We start from the raw sequence: 13,148 nt of genomic DNA on the forward strand, positions 1-13,148 counted from the left end.
TGAAGAAAGCTGATCGCTGAAGAATTGATGCTTTTGAACTGTGGTGCTGGAGAAGACTCTTGAGAGTCCCTTGGACTGCAAGGAGATCCAACCAGTCCATTCTAAAGGAGATCAATCCTGGGTGTTCATTGGAAGGACTGATGCTAAAGCTGAAACTCCAATACTTTGGCCATCTCATGCGATGAGTTGACTCACTGGAAAAGACTCTGATGCTGGGAAGAATTGGGGGCGGGAGGAGAAGGGGACGACAGAAAATGAGATGGCTGGATGGCATCGCCGACTCGATGGACATGAGTTTGAGTGTACTCCGGGAGTTGGTGATGGAAAGGGAGGCCTGGCGTGCTGTGATTCATGGGGTCGCAAAGAGTCAGAAACGACTGAGCGACTGAACTGATCTGAACACCTATCCTACTCAAACTCTTCCAGAAAATTGCAGAGGAAGGTAAACTTCCAAACTCATTCTATGTGGCCACTATCACTCTAATACCAAAACCTGACAAAGATGCCACAAAAAAGGAAAACTACAGGGCAGTATCACTGATGAACATAGATGGAAACATCCTTAACAAAATTCTAGCAATCAGAATTGAACAGCACATTAAAGAGATGATGCATCATGACCAAGTGTGCTTTATCCCCGGAATGCAAGGATTCTTCAATGTCCGCAAGTCAATCAATGTAATACACCACATTAACAAACTGAAAAATAAATCTATATGATTATCTCAATAGACGTATAGAAAGCCTTTGACAAAATTCAACATCCATTTATGATAAAAACTCTCCAGAAGGCAGGAAAAGAAAGAACATTCCTCAACATAATATACGTTGAAACCTATATATGACAAACCCACAGGAAACATTATCCTCAATGGTGAAAAACTGAAAGCATTTCCCCTAAAGTCAGGAAGACAAGGATGCCCACTCTCACCCCTACTATTCAGCATAGTTTTGGAAGTTTTGGCCACAGCAATAAGAGCAGAAAAAAACATAAAAGGAATCCAAATTGGAAAGAAGAAGTGAAACTCTCACTGTTTGCAGATGACATGATCCTCTATACAGAAAACCCTAAAGACTACCTGAAAATTACTAGGACTAATCAGTGAATATAGTAAAGTTGCAGGATATAAAATCATCAGACAGAAATCCCTTGCATTCCTATACACTAATGAGAAAATTAGAGAAATTAAGGAAACAATTCCATTCACTGATGCATCGAAAAGAATAAAATACTTGGGAATATATCTACCTAAAGAAACAAAAGACCTGTATTTAGTAAACTATAAAACACTGGTGAAGGAAATCAGAGAGGACACTAATAGATGGAGAAATATACCGTGTTCGTGGATTGGAAGAATAAATATTTTGAAAATGAGTATACTACCCAGAATAAACTATAGATTCAGTGCAATCCCTATCAAGGTACCAACGGTATTTTTCACAGAGCTAGAACTAATAATTTCACAATTCCTATGGAAATACAATAAACCTTGAATTGCCAAAACAATCTTGAGAAAGAAGAATGGAACTGGAGGAATCAACCTGCCGGACTTCAAGCTCTACTACAAAGCTACAGTCATCAAGACAGTATCGTACTGGCACAAAGAAATTTAGATCAATGGAACAAAATAGAAAGCGCAGAGAAATCCATGCACCAATGGACACCTTATCTTTGACAAAGGATGCAAGAATATTCAATGGAGAAAAGACAATGTCTTTAACAGGTGGTGCTGGGAAAACTGGTCAACCACTTGTAAAAGAATGGTGGGCTGCCGTCTTTGGGGTTGCACAGAGTCGGACACGACTGAAGTGTCTTAGCAGCAGCAGTAGCAGCAGAACACTCCCTAACACCATACACAAAAATAAACTCAAAGTGGATTAAAGATCTAAGCGTAAGACCAGATTCTATAAAACTCCTAGAGTAGAATGTAGGCAAAACACTCTCCGACATAAATCACAGCAGGATTCTCCATGACCCACCTCCCAGAATGTTGGAAATAAAGGCAAAATTAAACAAATGGGACCTAATTAAAATTAAAACCTTCCACAGAGCAAAGGAAACTATAAGCAAGGTGAAAAGACAGCCTTCAGAATGGGAGAAAATAATAGCAAATGAAGCAGCTGACAAAGAATTAATCTCAAAAATATACAAGCAACTCCTGCCACTCAATTCCGGAAAAATAAACGACCCAATCAAAAAATGGGCTAAAGAACTAAACAGACATTTCTCCAAAGAAGACATACAGATGGCTAACAAACACATTAAAAGATGCTCAACATCACTCATAATCAGAAAAATGCAAATTAAAACCACAGTGAGATACCATTTGATGCCAGTCAAGAATGGCTGCTGTCCAAAAGTCTACAAGCAATAAATGCTGGAGAGGGTGTGGAGAAAAGGGAACCCTCTTACACTGTTGGTGGGAATGCAAACTAGTACAGCCACTATGGAGAACAGTGTGGAGATTCCTTAAAAACTGGAAATAGAGCTGCCATATGACCCAGCAATCCCACTTCTGGGCATATACATCGAGGAAACCAGAACTGAAAGAGACACATGTATTCCAGTGTTCATTGCAGCACTGTTTATAATAGCCAATACATGGACGCAACCTAGATGTCCATCTGCAGACGAGTGCATAAGAAAGCTTTGGTACATATACACAATGGAGTATTACTCAGCTGTTAAAAAGAATACATTTGAACCAATTCTAATGAGGTGGATGAAACTGGAGCTTATTATACAGAGTGAAGTAAGCCAGAAAGAAAAACACGAACAGTGTGCTAACGCATATATATGGAATTTAGATAGATGGTAATGATAACCCTGTATACAAGATAGCAAAAGAGACACAGATGTATTGAACAGTCTTTTGGACTGTGTGGGAGAGGGTGAGGGTGGGATGATTTCGGAGAATGGCACTGAAACATGTATATTATCATCTCTAAAATAAATTGCCAGTCCTGGTTCAATGCATGATACAGGATGCTCGGGGCTGATGCACTGGGGTGACCCAGAGGGATGATATGGGGAGGGAGGTGGGAGGGAGGTTCAAGATGGGGAACACATGTACACCTATGGTGGATTCATGTCAGTGTAGGGTAAAACCAAGACAATATTGTAAAGTAATTAGCCTCCAATTAAAATGAAAAATAAAATAAAAATTGAAAAAATAAAATTGTGACATACTACGTTTAAAAAATATTTTTAAATTCATGCCCTTTGGAATGTTTCAGTTCAGTTCAGTCACTCAGTCGTGTCCGACTCTCTGCGACCCCATGAATCACAGCACGCCAGGCCTCCCTATCCATCACCAACTCCCGGAGTTCACTCAAACTCAAGGAGAAAATAAGGGATCTATGTGCATTTTCTTCACATACTTTCACATCTGCTTAGCTTGCTGCTATTGCCAGCATAGAATTGTAAACATCTTCTTATGCCATTATAAAGACACTTAGAATAGTATTTTTCACCCAAAGTAAATCAGTTCGAAGGTAAAGTATAAATACTAGTGAAATAATGTAGAATTATTTTCTCAACTATATATTACATATAGTCAGCTAAAGATCATGATTATGTAATGTTACTGCCAGTTGTGTGTATGGGATATGTATGATTAGCACTCTCCTGATTACCTCGGGAGAAGTGGGGTTGTGAATGGTATTTTTTCCTTTTATTTACAGTTTGTCAAGCAGTTGCATACATTTTATAGTTAGAATGAAAGTAAGTGAAAGTGTTAGTCACTCAGTCGTGTCCTACTCTTTGTGACCCCATGGACTGTAGCCCGCCAGGCTCCTCTGTCCATGGGATTTTCCAGGCAAGAATACTGGAATGGATTGCCATTTCCTTCTCTAGGGGATCCTCCCAACTCAGGGGTTGAACCCAGGTTTCCTGCATTGCAGGCAGTCTTTACTGTCTGAGCCACCAGGGAAGCCTTGGAGTCACAAAGAGTCAGAAGTGACTGAGTGACTAACACAACAGTAACAATGGAACTGAAATTAATTATATTTTGCTCCTTTTATTCCGTAAAGTGTTTTCTAAAAACCTATCACTTAAAGTGCTAAAAGAACAGATTTAAAACATGATATCTCTTATTCCCACAAACTTTCTAATAATTTGCTTGTTCTTCACCCACTTTGACACTGAATTTGTTTAATTTTTCAATCAGTCGTAGTTATTAATACACAGTGTGGGTATATATATATCTATATATATATATATATAATCGTGTATATCCTATTTATCTATCTATATATATAGGATTGTTAAGATATTAGTAGAAACATGTGCCAAAATCTCCTTTTTGTTTTTGCTAACTCATTTAAAAGACCTTTATTAAAATCAGCATCAGTTCGTGAAATTGTGTTACAGATTTAAAGGAAAAAATATGGGAAGACTCCATGTAACTTCTCTCCTCCTTCCATCCCTTTTCATTTGAAGGGAAGAACAACAGAAATAATTGCAGAAACACCTAGGTCAGGAGTCCTGATTTAGTGTGTCAGTTCTTTTCCCTGACCACTGACCAGTCAGAAGAGGTTATGGGGGTAAGTGAGACTGGCTTTGTGACCCCATGGACTGCAGCACGCCAGGTTTCCCTGTCCTAATGGACATGAGTTTGAGCAAACTCCGGGAGATGGTGAGGACAGGGAAGCCTGGCGTGCTGCAGTCCATGGGCTCGGAAAGAGTTGGACACGACTGAACGACTGAAAAACATGTCCACTGAGTCAGTGATGCCATCCAACCATCTCATCCTCTTTCACCCCCTTCTCCTCTTGCCTTGATCTTTCCCAGAATCAGGATATCTTCCAGTGAGTGGGTTCTTTGCATCAGGTGGCCAAAGTATTGAAACTTCAGCATCAGTCCTTCCAATGAATGTTCAGGGTTGATTTCCTTTAGGATTTCATTTAGGGTATTCTTAGGATCCCCATCCCTACCTTAGATGAAGTGGTGGGGCAAGCCCATTTATGGGCATGGCCAGCTCAGCTTGCTTTAAGTACCTGGGAGTGCCCTTGGAATTGGATGTAATTCGTATGTAGATTTCTACAATCAGCTGTTCTTAGTATTTGGAAAGTCTTGTTTTGTTGGCTCTGAAAGCAGTCATTTCCCAGCTAAGTATGTGATTAAATTTTTTAAAGCGAGAGATTTGAGTGCCTATCCATTGCTGGTATTTGAAGTCTTCAGAGTTTTAACAGATGATATGATAAAACTTAATCTTGAACTGGTTTTAAACTTTTTCATTGTGGTTTTAAGCTGAAGTGTGATTTCTTAATCTTTTATTCTGTAACTAGTCACTTCACCTTCTAACATACTAGTTTAATTTGTGAGTCACGCACAAGAGTAGTAGTCCACTAACACATTGGCCTGAAGAATGTGTGTGCTTACAGATGTATGTATAGCTGCTTATGGACTTCCCTGGTGGCTCAGATGGTAAAGAATCTGCCTGTAATGCAGGACACCACGGTTTGATCCCTGGGTTGGGAAGATCCCCTGGAGGAGGGATGGCTACCCCCTCCAGTACTCTTGCTTGGAGAATCCCATGGACAGAGGAGCCTGGCGGGCTAAAGTCCATGGGGTCACACAGTCGGACACAACTGAGCAAGTAAGCAGCAGCAGCAGCATAGCTGCTTATGCCGCTTTTAGAGTGTCTTGAAAATGTGCCATATAAAATTCTAAAAATATTTGCTAGGGGCAGAGAAGCAGGTGTAAATCAGATACAGATAGGATTGAAATTGTCGAATAAGCAATTGTATTTTCTATTATTTACCCTTTTCATTAATTCTTTTTATAGAGCTTTGCAGTAAGAAGGATACACACCACTCTACCTGAACATTTAAACTGTGCCCTTGTATGCCAAATAAGAGCCTATCTTTGAACTGCCTTAAAAATGCAAAATTATCCTGTCAGTTCACAAGTTATTACTCAACTCATACCTGACCAAAGGAGTTTGAACTGTGATGACTTCATAGAATGAAAAGCTAGTTTCACTGTTGTTTTTTTTTTTAAAGTCTCTGTTTCGCTTTTGAGATAGATTTCAAATTACATAAAATTTTATACATATATAAAATGTTATAGTTTACAGTAGGGTGTGCTTACTGGTTTGAGGTGTGTGATTTTAAAACCAAACATGAATTATTCGTTTTTTAACTTAGGCAAAGTAATAGGAAAAAATGGAAAACTGATTCAAGAGATTGTGGACAAGTCAGGAGTTGTGAGGGTGAGAATTGAGGCCGAGAATGAGAAAAATGTTCCACAAGAAGAGGTATGTTTCTAGTGCATGCTTCTGGTTTGTCTAATAAAGTCTTTTATTGTTTTATTTGACACAGTAACTTAGAGGCCTCTAATATGCACATAATGTGAATGTAAAACCTCTGTCAGGCATGCCAGTTAACTGAAGTTATAGATGACGGCCTCTTTCTAGTCTCTGATGCTGTGATTGTGTATTAGTCCCTTTAACTCCTTAAGTCTTATTTCTAGATCTTCAGCATGGGCCATCACAAATGTAAAAAATAAAATCTGAAGCACACTTCAAATATCACTTAATGTTACTGGCAGAGACACAGTTGGGACACTAGTTAGGTTTTTGGCTTTCATCTTTTGGGTTTTTTAGTTTGTATGTTTATGTTTGTGTGCCTTACATATTTTGAAGCATTTGGGATGGAGGAGGTGAGGGCGTGCTCTTCTGTACAGTGGTACGTACGTTTAAAATAAAATCCTTCCAAATTGCCATAATTTTCATATGTTATCTAGTTTTGCTTTTGTGAAAGGTTCTTTTAACTGAAGTTCAATCTGTGTGCATTTTATTGCACAATTTTTGCATTCTGTAAGTTTACCGAAACTGTCTATAATAGTTTCTGTTCTTAAAAAAGATGATCGTTGATACAAGAATGGTGATAAGTAAAATCTTAAAAGTGGATCCTTTTTTTCTCTTTTATGTTTTGTGTTTTTCACCAAGGAAATGATGCCACCAAATTCCCTACCTTCCAGTAACTCAAGGGTTGGACCTACTCCCTCAGAAGAAAAAAAACATACAGATATAAAGGAAAACAGCACTCACTTTTCACAACCTAACAACACAAAAGTCCAGAGGGTAAGAAATAATTGTCACTTTGAATTATAGTGAAAGTAATTTCTTTGCCCCAAATGTCACAGTTGTTGTTTTTGGTATTTTCTCTGGTTAGGCTTATAGGCTACTCATGCTGTATCTGTTTCAGATCTGATTTCCAGCTTATGAGATATTACAGACCAATGCAATAACTACTTTTCAGTTTATTCACAGTGACAAATCTTATGCTGTAAACATAAAATATGGGGTTGCATTTAGTGGTCACATTTTTCTTTTGAGGGTGGACTTTTAATTTTTCATGCTATAGCTCTTGAAATTTTGCAGGTTGTAATAGATCCAAATGTACCTTCTGTTAGATGCATAAATTGTTACTTAAAGCCCTATTTTTTAATCTGACTTTCAACATTTGAACTAACCGAATTGTTTAGAAACGGATTTAGAAGTCCTGCAGTGAAAGTCCTGCGTTCAGGCTTCTGTGTATCATTTGTTATAGTTAATGACATCACTTGCATTCCTTATACTGCTTTAGGTGTTAGTGCTTTCATCCATTGTAGCAGGGGAATCCCAGAAACCTGAACTCAAGGCTTGGCAGGTAGGAAACGATTCCTTGAAAAATACATTTTAATTTTATATTTTAATGTTTATTCCCCTTGTTAAGAAAGACTTCAAATTATCATCAGAGTTGGGGCATGGTGAAAGTGTGTCTGTGGGTTTTTTGGCTCCATTGCCCTGGGGAGAAAGCTGATACTCCTTCCTGTTGCTTACAAGTTCTTTCTTTCATAGCCACCTGACCAATATCATCTCTTACCACTCCTCTTCCTTGCATTGGAGAGAGGCTTGAGCCATACTTAGAGTTGTCCAATCACTGCTCTCTACTCCTTTTTGCTTCTAGACATACACATATATTTCCTCTGCCAGAAGCCCTTTGTTTTCTCCAGCTTGCCACCTTGCTGTCGGCTTATTCCATGTGCCTCTTTCCTCGTGTACTTGCCATTAGGTCCCTCCCCCAATGAGTTCAAGATCCTTTCTCCCCTTTGATGCTCTGATGTGGTCATCCCTGTCTGTAGCACTTCCCACATAGATGTATACTTGTTATCTCCTCACATTGTTAGTTTCTTGAGGGCACGCCCCACCTACCTGGCCTGTAAGAACTGTTGATGGGAAAAAATGTTATGAGTAACAAGAGATTAAAAGCAAAAATGCCATTTTATAAACAGATATGTAACTGCAAGTGGATTGGACATTCCTCTCTGTGGGGCAGTCCAGTTCTCATCCCAGATCGGGGAATCACTTTTTCCTGGTATCTACACTGAAAGTCATTGTTCTGCTCTTGCCTTTCTTTGTCTTAACTATTCTAGTCCACTAGTGATGTGCTTAATAGAGTGGCAATTGTGTACATCATCAGTTTGGAAATGTTGAAAGATAATTTTGTTTTTCACTATTTGCTTCACAGTTGATCAGCTAAATCTGTGGCATTAAAGCTTATTTTGATAGTTTGTGATCCAGGGAGAAGGGCATAACATTTCATCATAGGGCATTTTGGAAAATAATATGGCTAACTGCTTTGTGAGAAAGTCAGTTGGGGAAAAAAAACTCAACAGTCAAAAATGTTTTTGAGAAAAAGAGATCTGGGTCATAGGCCTGATTAATTCCATAGTTCTTTCAGTCAAAAAAAAAAAAAGAAACCCATGCATTTTCAGTGGCACCTGATTCTTCAGGTGGTCCTTGTTACTAGGAAGCAATGCCTTGCCTACCAGATGTATGCTAGTTTGCAAGCAGTATTTCCTAATTATTCAGTGTTGTACCCTGTCAACAGTCATGTTCATGTGGAAGGATAAAGAAAAAAACCTATTCCAATCCCACATACATTTAAGATGCTATATACTGAGTGCAAGCAAACAAAAGCAGCCTAGCAGTACCAACACCTATCAAACAAATGCTCTTTTTAACAGAGTGATACTGTTTCTTGGCTTATCACACGTAGAAACTTCACCTAGAAAATTCTAATATATCTATATCAAAACTGCTGTGTGCTTTGCTTTAGTCACTTGTGACTATCAGTAACCATGAGAATTTCATCAGTAGTGAAATACTGAATTATTCTCAGCTTTGGAGGTCATAATTGCCAGCTGTTAGTTTACAGAACTAGCCTAGGCTTCCCTATAACTTGTGACAAGAAATAATTTTTTTTCCTCATTTATACTGATGAGCCAGAAGTACACATTTTTAGTATACTTATTTTTCAAAAAATCTGTCCTTAAAGTTGTATCAATAGGGAGATCAGTTTCCTAATGATTCAATCCTTTACAGTGTTCCAAGTACATTATTGAAATATATTGAAATGTTAAATTTTATGTTCATGAATATGCCCAGTTTCCCCCCCCTCACAGAATAATTACTAAGTGCACATTAATTTATTCTCTTTTTGTTTGTGTCTTGTTTATACTGTGTTGACTTGGTTAGCAAAGTTGATTTAGTTTTTACTTTTGTGCCCTAGTATCTAATTTTAATTTTTTAAAGAATTTTATCTAGATAAAACCTGTAGTAAATTAATAAGAGTATTTTAAAGTACTCATTTTGTTTATGTGTCTCATGTTAAAACTTGTCTAATTTTGAGTTACATAATTTATAAGCTTGCCAACATTTAATAGTGTTTAAATCATAGTAATCCTGATGCATTTAATGGTTGCTGTGTTGATCTGTCCTTACACACAGGAGATGGGAGATGTGTTAAATATACTAACTACTCTTGTTTTTATGTATTTCATATTTTCAACAAACTTTTCTGTTCCTACCATTTGTCAGATCCTGTGCTAGGGATTTAGTCATTATTTGCATCTTTCAGATTGTAATTAATCATTAATTTTATAAGATTATTGTTGTCATTTATTTTCAGGGTATGGTACCGTTTGTTTTTGTGGGAACAAAAGACAGCATCGCTAATGCCACTGTTCTTTTGGATTATCACCTGAACTATTTAAAGGTGAGAACAGGAAGAACTTTAACTTTGAATCTTTTTGCACTAAAATAGAAAAACTCTGTAGTAAATCTTAACACAATTAAGATTTGTTCTAGCCTGTACATGATAATGAAAGACGTATAAAAGATAATAGAAAAAAAACTCATTTTGTTTAGCTTATTCTTTCTGAAAATACAAGTCAGTTTTCCATCACTTTTTAAACTTAAGAATCAGTATCCCCATTCTGAAGAAATTCCCGTTTCCCATTATTCTTCTGTTAAATCCTCATATCCACTTTAGACAATCCAGTCTAAAATCCTTTTCATCCCATTGATCCTTTCTAGCCCTTGAGAGTTTTTTCCAGGTGAAATATTATGTCTGTAACACTTGCTTTGTTGTCCCCTTTATGTCATTTATCAGGAATAGCCCAGAGTTTCATGAAGTCCTCTGTTTAACTGTGTACCCTTCATAATTTTCTCTGTACTCCGTTATACAAACTGGAAGCAGTTTATGTCTTCTTGTAGTAATGCTCATTTTAGTTGGTATTTGTACCACTGTGCTACTCCAACTTAGAATCTGGAAAGCAGGAACCGGGAGGCTGCAGGGCATAGCAGAAAAAGCAGTGGATTGGCAGTCCAGCACTTGATTGTAGTCTTCTGCCATGACAAGCTCTGTGTCTATAGCAAATCACCTCCCTAGACTAGGTGTTTTTTTTAAATTTGGCCAACTGTAATTCAACAAAATAGAATTTTACCAATGTCACTTTTATAATTCCATCTTTGTATCCATATGTATCAAAAACATACTGTAACTGATACTAAATACTATTTTTAAAGTAATCCAACTTTCTATTGTATTTATGAGGCTGTCCTATTAAGAATTTTTCTGCTGACTTCTTAAATAAAATGAAGCAATTTATAGTTACATGTAAATAAGGAAGAAAAGCACAGTAATAGCTAGGCACTTCTTATCCTTCTTATGGTGGTCAATTAATAATTGAAAATGGAGAGGTTTCATCCAGCAAGGTTTGCATGGGTAGGTTACCCCATTGATTGGCTTATTCACTTTTGTTTTAAAGTGTGTCTTATGTGTAATCTCTTGTATGTGTTTTTCTTCCTATTCTTAGCTTAAATAATGTTGAGGACCTGGAAATTTAAGGTTGCATTGTATCAGTCCCTTGTTCTTTTAACAGTGTTCTTCTTTAGATCTTTTGATTTATTCTTCACAATTGAACATCATTTTGGATTATTAGCAGCTGTCCTGTTGCCATGCTTCCCATCACCAGATCTTCTCTTGAGTGGGCTTAGCATCTCTCACCGAGTGGTGACTGCTTTGCCCCCATGGGATAACCTGGACTACCATTCGTTTTGCAAGATCCACCCATTCCATGAGCTATAACTGTACTTTTGGAGTAAGCCACTCACTCAGCGGCAGTCTCTCCTTTAATTAAGTCCTTTGTAAAACAATGTCTGGTTCAGAGCACAGATGACACTCATCTAGATCCTTACCTGCCCTTTTTCCTGAAGCTGCTGTAACTAAGATTTTAAGAACTTAGCTTTACAGGGGCTTCCCCAGTGACTGTTCATATGGACAGTCCCTATGATTGCCTCTGCTTGACTGAGACACCCAACCACTACTCTAGTTGTGGATCCAGTTCCCTGCAGTTAGTAAACCGATGTTTATGAATAGATTGGAAGGAGAAGGGTTAGAACTGGGACATCATCTGGTTTGACAGAACCTAGCATATTGGACGGAGAAGGCAATGGCAAGCCACTCCAGTAATCTTGCCTAGAAAATCGCATGGACAGAGGAGCCTGGTGGGCTGCAGTCCACGGGGTCGCTACTGGTCGGACACGACTGAGTGACTTCACTTTCACTTTTCACTTTCACACATTGGAGAAGGAAATGGCAGCCCACTCCAGTGTTCTTGCCTGGAGAATCCCAGGGACGGCGGAGCCTGGTCGGCTGCCGTCTATGGAGTCGCACAGAGTCGGATACGACTGAAGTGACTTAGCAGCAGCAGCAGCATATTGGAAGCATTGTGTGTGAGGGTCTGTTAGTGGAACCTGGGTGTATATTTTGATCAATTGACTTTAGACTGTTCGTCATACTTGTTTTAGCAGAGTTGTAGTCTTTAAGAGGTTTTCAAGGCATGATATCCAACTTTTTAGGTTAACTATTAGATAGTTCCTCTTCTTTGAAAGTAGAAGATGGCCCAAATTCAGTGTTTCATTAATTAAGATTATTTACAATGTGTGATTTTTAAGCTTAGCTGGTTAAGTCTTAAATGTCATTTATCTGTATTCATACGTTTTAGAGTTGTTTTATTCAATAACCTATTATCAAGAAGTCCCAAAACTACCATATTTGTGCCTTAGCAGACCTACTGGATAATATTGCCAAATTAAGTAATTCTGTCAGTATAATTTTAATGCTGAGTATTTTTGTTATATCTCTTAATTCTGGACATCAATAATATGTTACCTATAGTAATTTTCTTTTTAAGGAGACCATTCAATTTCCTGATAATTCTGTGTAACAGTATTTACTGTAAACTTAGAGCTGAAATTGAAATATTTCCAGTATACTTTTTATCTGATGAAAAGGAGAAAGATTTTATTAAGTAAAATGTCAAATTATTTTTACTGTTATCTTGTATATTTTAAATAGGAAGTAGACCAGTTGCGTTTGGAGAGATTACAAATTGATGAGCAATTGCGACAGATTGGAGCTAGTTCTAGACCACCACCAAATCGTACAGATAAGGAAAAAGGCTATGTGACTGATGATGGTCAAGGACTGGGTCGAGGTAGTAGACCTTACAGAAATAGGGGGCACGGCAGACGCGGTCCTGGATATACTTCAGGTACAAACTAAGCATTTTACTCAGTAACTTTATCTGTTCCTAGACTTAATAGCTGCTAATCTCTAATACTCATTAGACCCCCATTATAACAATTTCTCACTCCATGGTTTCCAATTCACAGTGGGTGAAATTGTGTTGCAAGACACATAGAGTGAAAAACCTGATAATAACCCATAAAGTTCACAGGGCAGGTGTGAGTTCTGTCCACAGTCTGACTGGGGATAAATCTGCCTAAACCCTTGTACGCTGATGCCTTTCC

At 37.9% G+C, this 13,148-nt stretch overlaps 1 protein-coding gene across 12 annotated transcripts in view; it reads left to right on the plus strand.

Annotated features, from left to right (window-relative positions):
* The window catches only part of FMR1 (fragile X messenger ribonucleoprotein 1), a 48,129-nt gene that overhangs the window by 28,277 nt on the left and 6,704 nt on the right, over nucleotides 1-13,148 (plus strand). For 10 of the 12 annotated variants that reach the window (XM_055438047.2, XM_055438046.2, XM_055438050.2 and 7 more), the window contains 5 exons: nucleotides 6,151-6,260; nucleotides 6,954-7,088; nucleotides 7,594-7,656; nucleotides 9,961-10,047; nucleotides 12,694-12,889. In XM_055438047.2, the coding sequence (XP_055294022.1) occupies nucleotides 6,151-6,260; nucleotides 6,954-7,088; nucleotides 7,594-7,656; nucleotides 9,961-10,047; nucleotides 12,694-12,889 (591 nt within the window). The remainder of the gene's footprint in view (nucleotides 1-6,150; nucleotides 6,261-6,953; nucleotides 7,089-7,593; nucleotides 7,657-9,960; nucleotides 10,048-12,693; nucleotides 12,890-13,148) is intronic. The other 2 variants (XM_055438048.2, XM_055438052.2) reach the window with 1 other exon arrangement.

Source organism: Moschus berezovskii, chromosome X (genome assembly GCF_049115385.1).
Source record: "Moschus berezovskii isolate FMDL1 chromosome X, NW_MosBer_1.0, whole genome shotgun sequence".
NCBI classification, from domain to species: Eukaryota; Metazoa; Chordata; class Mammalia; order Artiodactyla; family Moschidae; genus Moschus; species Moschus berezovskii.